We start from the raw sequence: 6,919 nt of genomic DNA, 5'->3' as shown, positions 1-6,919 counted from the left end.
ATATTTGAGATGAACACTTTGTTTTGGTTGCTTTGAGTGATGTTGGAGTATGAGGTTGTGATGGTGGTTTGGTTGAGGTTGTTGGTGGTTGTTGGCTACTATTGACTGTGCTACTATTGACTTCTGACTTTGGACTTCGGTCCCTGTGATTGGGTTGTGTGATTGGACTTCGGTCCCTGTGATTGGACTTCGGTCCCTGTGATTGGACTTCGGTCCCTGTGATTGGGCTCATCACCCCTGTGTACCGGTTTTCCGGGTTTGGCTCTTGACCACTGACTTTGGGTTGGTCACCCCTGTGTACCGGTTTTTCCGGGATTGACTCTTGACTCCTGACTTCTGACTATGTGGTTTGACTTGGTTTGGTGGTTGGGTTGACTTGGTTTGGAGGTTGGAGTTGGGGTTCCTTCTTGGTCCGTTTTATGAGCTCTTTATGCTAATTCGGTCGATACCTTATGGATCTCGGTTATGGTTCGTTATTGCATTATGTTTTGTTGTTGGCTATTGGCTTTGTTTGACTGAGTCTTGGTTTGTGATTCGTTCAGCTTATTATTGTTGAGTATCGTTTTCAACTACTGAACAGTTCGTTGGTGTTTATATTCTATATGGGTGTGTAAACCTATTTACAAGCTTATGTATATCTATATCTCCTTGCGGGTGTGAATGGTGGTTGCTTAGCATTCTTTTGCTAATGGTTCTTTGTGTGTTTTCCAGGTATGGAGTAGTTATGCGAGAGCGCGCTAGAGCTTTCCTTATGAGGATGTTTAGCCTTAGTTTACCTTGTTTAGACTTTGGTTTTGGCCTGTGTGCCTTGAGATATTATTAGTATACTCTGGATTAGTGGTTTGAGTACTTTCGATGATTGTGGATTATGTTTTGAGAATTTTATCTTGGTTTATATCTATGACAGCTTAGTCCGTTTTATGATTAGCCTGTGCATCTAGGCTGTGTTATACCTAGATGTGGCATGATGCCCCTTAGGTTTTAAATCGCTTCCGCTATGTTTTCGTTTGATGGTTGAGATTGGCAGCTGTTGTGTTAAGCTTTAGCTATCTCAGCCGGTGTGAGGTTGGGGTGTCACAGTTGGTATCAGAGCCTGTGTTGAGGTCTGAATAGAGATCCTAGGGTTGTAATCTGAGACTCTAGGACTTGATCAGTAGAAGTTAAGATGTTTAAGAGTTCTAAGATGTGTGAATTCTAGGCGCGCGGTGAGGACTCGTTTACTTGCTTTGGTTATGCTTTGCAGATTGTTTGTTGTTTGCTTGCTGTGAGATTGGGTATTTTATACCTTAGCTTGGAGTATTGATTCATGTCTTTGGTTTCCATTTTTGGTATTCTTGATCTATTGATCCTTTGATTCGTTATCTGGGAGTTGGTTTGTGTTCATATTTGAGATGAACACTTTGTTTTGGTTGCTTTGAGTGATGTTGGAGTATGAGGTTGTGATGGTGGTTTGGTTGAGGTTGTTGGTGGTTGTTGGCTACTATTGACTGTGCTACTATTGACTTCTGACTTTGGACTTCGGTCCCTGTGATTGGGTTGATTACCCCTGTGATTGGACTTCGCTCCCTGTGATTGGACTGTCGGTCCCTGTGATTGGACTTCGGTCCCTGTGATTGGACTTCGGTCCCTGTGATTGGGCTCATCACCCCTGTGTACCGGTTTTCCGGGTTTGGCTCTTGACCACTGACTTTGGGTTGGTCACCCCTGTGTACCGGTTTTTCCGGGATTGACTCTTGACTCCTGACTTCTGACTATGTGGTTTGACTTGGTTTGGTGGTTGGGTTGACTTGGTTTGGAGGTTGGAGTTGGGGTTCCTTCTTGGTCCGTTTTATGAGCTCTTTATGCTAATTCGGTCGATACCTTATGGATCTCGGTTATGGTTCGTTATTGCATTATGCTTTGTTGTTGGCTATTGGCTTTGTTTGACTGAGTCTTGGTTTGTGATTCGTTCAGCTTATTATTGTTGAGTATCGTTTTCAACTACTGAACAGTTCGTTGGTGTTTATATTCTATATGGGTGTGTAAACCTATTTACAAGCTTATGTATATCTATATCTCCTTGCGGGTGTGAATGGTGGTTGCTTAGCATTCTTTTGCTAATGGTTCTTTGTGTGTTTTCCAGGTATGGAGTAGTTATGCGAGAGCGCGCTAGAGCTTTCCTTATGAGGATGTTTAGCCTTAGTTTACCTTGTTTAGACTTTGGTTTTGGCCTGTGTGCCTTGAGATATTATTAGTATACTCTGGATTAGTGGTTTGAGTACTTTCGATGATTGTGGATTATGTTTTGAGAATTTTATCTTGGTTTATATCTATGACAGCTTAGTCCGTTTTATGATTAGCCTGTGCATCTAGGCTGTGTTATACCTAGATGTGGCATGATGCCCCTTAGGTTTTAAATCGCTTCCGCTATGTTTTCGTTTGATGGTTGAGATTGGCAGCTGTTGTGTTAAGCTTTAGCTATCTCAGCCGGTGTGAGGTTGGGGGTGTCACAGTTGGTATCAGAGCCTGTGTTGAGGTCTGAATAGAGATCCTAGGGTTGTAATCTGAGACTCTAGGACTTGATCAGTAGAAGTTAAGATGTTTAAGAGTTCTAAGATGTGTGAATTCTAGGCCGCGCGGTGAGGACTCGTTTACTTGCTTTGGTTATGCTTTGCAGATTGTTTGTTGTTTGCTTGCTGTGAGCTCGTTCTCACTTGCCTTCTTGCGTGTTTGGTTAAGGCCGACCGCAGTTCTCTTCGCTTTCTGTTAGTTTCCCCCTCTTCTAGCGATCATGGTGCCGCCACGTAGACGCGAGGACTACCCAGAAGCACCAATCGTGGAGCAGCTGATGCAGAATCTTCAGCAGCTGACGCAGATCACCCAGCTACTCGGAAACGCGATGGTGCAGAACAACCAGCGCGGGCAGCCAGACTTGGTTCGGAGGGTGGCGGGGCAGCACCCACCCTTCTTCGCCGGAGAGGAGGACCCCGTGATCTTGGAGGAGTGGATCCGGGCGCTTGACAAGATCCTCGAGGTGGTGGAGTGCCCACCAGGTCGCCAGGTCGAGGTGGCGAGCTTTTACCTGAAGGAGGAAGCTGACTTGTGGTGGGTCCACGGCGGCCCAGCGATGCGGCAGGAGCCCGACTTTGGTTGGGAGACGTTCAAAGACCGGTTGAGAGCTCGCTTCTATCCAGCTCATGTCAAAGCGGCGATGCAGGAGGAGTTCTTGCACCTCAAGCAGGGGTCGAAGACGGTGCAGGAGTACCACCAGCGTTTCTTAGAGTTGGCTCGCTTCGCGCCGACGTTAGCCCCGACAGAGGAAACCCGGATCGAGAGGTTCGTGGCCGGGTTGAACTTGGATACGCGTATGGCCTTGGTCGTATTCAAGTTTCAGACGCTGAGCGAGGCCTACAGCAGCGCCGCTGACCATTACCGCGTGCTGTCTATCCGTCAGGGGATCCAGGACCGCTCCAAGCGGCCAACTGAGGGTGGAGCTTCAGACTCCAAGCGGTACAGGCACGGGAGCTCCGGGATGAGAGCCGGTTTTCAGCGAGGAGGTGCTAGTCACAGCGGTGGATCTCGCCCTAGCTTTGGGCAGGGTTCAGGGGGCAATGGAGCGCGCACTCGACGCTTCGACTGCAGACGCTGTGGGAGGGATCACCCCGGTCGCGACTGCGAGGGGAGGTTGGTGGAGTGCTACAGCTGCGGGTTGCGAGGACATCGGGCCTATGAGTGCACGGCAAAGAAGGGAGGACCACCTCAGCCCCGACCGAGCGCAGCACAGGGAGCCCCAGCAGCGACCCGACCCTCTCGAGAGGCCGAGGGTAGTGGAGGCAGCCGGCCGAGTGGAGGCCGAGGGCAGCAGGCGGGGCCACAGCAGAGAAAGATCTTCGTGATGGGCCGTACCCAAGCTGAGGCCAATGGACTTGAAGAAGGTAACTTTCGAGCTTAATCTTTAAATAAGTGGTTTAAGTGCTTTCCGAGTCTTTCGTTAAGTGTTTGTAGGAGTTGAACCGTTAAGCGAACCGTAGGCGACCCATCGTTAGTTAGGAAGTTCTAAGTTGCGTTTCGTTAAGAAGTGGAAGACCCGATCGTGTTACAAGTGTTGGGAAGTTCGTGAAGCCAAAGCAAAGGAGCAAAACGCAAAGGAAAGGAAAAAGGAGCCTAAGGACCTAGCTAATGTTCACAAGGGGGCTCGAACCCGCGCCTAAGGGTTAATAGCAAGGGACTACGCCATCCAGCTGTTTTGGTTCGCGGTGTCTTAGGCGCAAGTTTTTGGTTTTAAATCCTAAGGGCCCAAGCAGTAACGGTGCGGTGGGGAGGCACGGAACAGGGGTGTCCGCGGAGGTTTGCCGTGTGTACGTACGGAGGTAGATAGCGGAAGAGAGTGCTCCGCCGAAGTGTTCCGCGAGGCGCAGACGAGCAGCGTAACGGAGTTCAGCCTACCGTTGGAGCAATCCGCAAATTGGGAGGGCACATGCGTCCTTTCAAGCGTGTTTTAACCCTAAGCAGCCCGTCATCCCTCTCCGCTTCTCTCTTTCTTTTCCCGCAATAGCAGTGAACAACAGAGCGCCAAGGTCCGCAGCTTCTTTCCGTCGTTAGCGCCCAGACCACGCACCACTGTCTCCAGAGTCCGCAATCTCCATCCGCCAACAACGACCAGATCGCGCACGTCCGTCGCTCCAGTCCGCAAGTCTTCCGCAAGGGTCCGCAGCTTCGACCGATTTTGTTTCTTCTACGGTAGCCCAAGTTCGATCCCCAACGAGAACACAATGTCGAGAAGAAATCGAGCCGAGGAAGGAGAAGGCTCGAGCAATATTCGCTACAACATAATTGATGGTAAAGCTCTTGAACCGCTACACTTTTCGCCCGAGATTGTGAACATGCTTAATTTCCAAGGTTTATTGAATATGTTCTTGCGAATTGAGAATGTTGTGTATCCCAACTTGGTTCATCAGTTCTATCAGAATATGAAGGTTAAGACTACTAACCAAGTGCCCGTGCTCACTTCGATAGTGAAGGGCGTAAGGATTTCTTTTGACCCACCTAAGTTGGCTAGAATGCTTAATTTACCGTTGGGAGGTGTTAATGAGTACGAGCGTACTGCTTGGGTGGAGACTCAGGATGTGGGGTTCCGTGATTATCTGAGATACATGACAGGGCAGAATGAGAATATTGCTTTAGATACTCGCCCCGACAAGCACAACCTGACGGGTGAGCAGAGGATCCTGACTCTGTTGGTTGGGGAGAGTCTGTTGCCTAATCGAAACAACAGCCGACAGGTTACGGCTATCGAGTGTGCCTTTGCGTATTTTCTGAAGCACCGGGTGAAGTTTGATTTGCCTACTCTGATGATCTTGCACATGGACTTCTGCAAGATAGTTAAGAGGCGCAACCGGCCTTACGGAATGATTCTGAGTTGGTTATTTCAACAGAGGAGGGTCAATGTCACTGGGGAGTTGGCAAGGCAGCCGGTTCACAACGCGTTCAATGCGCCGAGTTTGCAGTTTTCTGGGCTGTTCCAGGTTGAGGGGAATGAGTATATCACCGCTCATGAGCTGAGCAGGATGCCAGCCGCTGAGAGTAGGGAGCTGATCGAGCGCTATCACATTCCACATAAGAGGTTGCGAGGTTTAGTCGAGTCTCAGCAGGCTGAACAGGCAGGTGGTGATGAGGAAGAGGATGAGTCTGAAGAAGAGGCCGAAGCAGAAGAACCGGTGGGTGAGGCTGACCGAGAGCACAGAAGGAAGGAGCAGCACGATCCTTTGGCCCCTACGCCACCAGTCGGCCCCGTACTCCGACAGTTGCAGGAGATGCAGCGTATGGGTGAGGCGAGGTTTGATTCGTTGGATCTGAGAGTAGATCGCGGTTTCCAGCGCTTGGGCTTCATCGAGAATAAGCTTGGGATTGAAGTGCCACCGGAGTATCTGCCGTCTTACCAGCAGCAGTATCCCTACCCTTACCCGTACCCTTATCCTTATCCACCCCACGGTCCAGGCAGTTCTTCTCAAGGAGGCCATCCAGGTTAGTTGTTAGTTTCTCTCTTTAGTGTTAGCTCCGTAGTAGAACCCTGTAGTGTAGTTGAGTAGTTTAGTTTATGTTTTGCATGCTAGTTTGGGTTGGGTAAGCTATAAGTTAGATTGTTAGAAGTGTTAGTAAGTTATGAGTTTAGTTGCATGTTAGTATGTTTTGAGTTTAGAAGTGGTTGAGCAATCGTTTCCTTTTAATCTTCCGTTGAATCTTCGTTTCTTTGAATCGTTCTATTTCAAAGTTCCCGCGAGCTTTGAGCTTCGGGGACGAAGCTCCTTTTAAGGGGGGTAGAGTGTAACACCCCGTAAATTCATTTCAAGCCTTTCGTTCGATAATTAATTCCTTGGGCAATTTAATTATTTCCAATTGGGCTAATTCTTTCAATTTAATATATATACACTTGTATATATATATTCATGAGCCTAATTTATTTATTCTAGTCAAGAGCCCAATTAATTGGATTTATTCTTGTAAGGGATTCTTTATTCAATTTGGACCCTTACAACATTTGTGATTTAATATTCCTACAAGCCCAATTTCTTGATCATATGTTATATAATATACATATTGTTTCTAAGACATCTTATGGGCTAACTACTATATTAATTTGTAAGGGGTGAATTCATTAAGCCCAACTTACTAGTCTTGATTATATTTATTTCCTACACCCATTATATTATAAGCTACTTAAGCCCACATCACTTTAAATGTCTTACACCCTAAATATTGTATGTATTCCTAATATATATTTTGATGATCAAATAACCTAAAAGCTTTCACTCCTTCTTCCTCCTACAAGAAATCCCACACGCCATTTTCATCTAGGAAATCCTCCAAAATTGATCTTCACTTTCCCTACAAGTTTTCAAGTAAAGGTTGCTCTTTTAAGCTTGGTTAGGAGTGGGTAAGT

At 47.4% G+C, this 6,919-nt stretch overlaps 1 protein-coding gene across 1 annotated transcript; it reads left to right on the top strand.

Moving 5' to 3' along the window:
* Window positions 1–2,770: 2,770 nt before the first annotated feature.
* LOC115995975 lies at window positions 2,771–3,931 on the top strand. The gene has a single exon (XM_031235119.1). It carries the CDS (start codon window positions 2,771–2,773, stop codon window positions 3,929–3,931), a length of 1,161 nt encoding a protein of 386 aa, XP_031090979.1.
* Window positions 3,932–6,919: the final 2,988 nt, after the last annotated feature.

Source organism: Ipomoea triloba, chromosome 11 (genome assembly GCF_003576645.1).
Source record: "Ipomoea triloba cultivar NCNSP0323 chromosome 11, ASM357664v1".
Lineage (NCBI taxonomy): Eukaryota > Viridiplantae > Streptophyta > Magnoliopsida > Solanales > Convolvulaceae > Ipomoea > Ipomoea triloba.
This window is presented reverse-complemented; position numbering and strand designations above follow the sequence as displayed.

Excerpts from the sequence above, each read along its gene's own strand:
- LOC115995975 (XM_031235119.1), top strand. The coding sequence starts at position 2,771 with ATGGTGCCGCCACGTAGACGCGAGGACTACCCAGAAGCACCAATCGTG.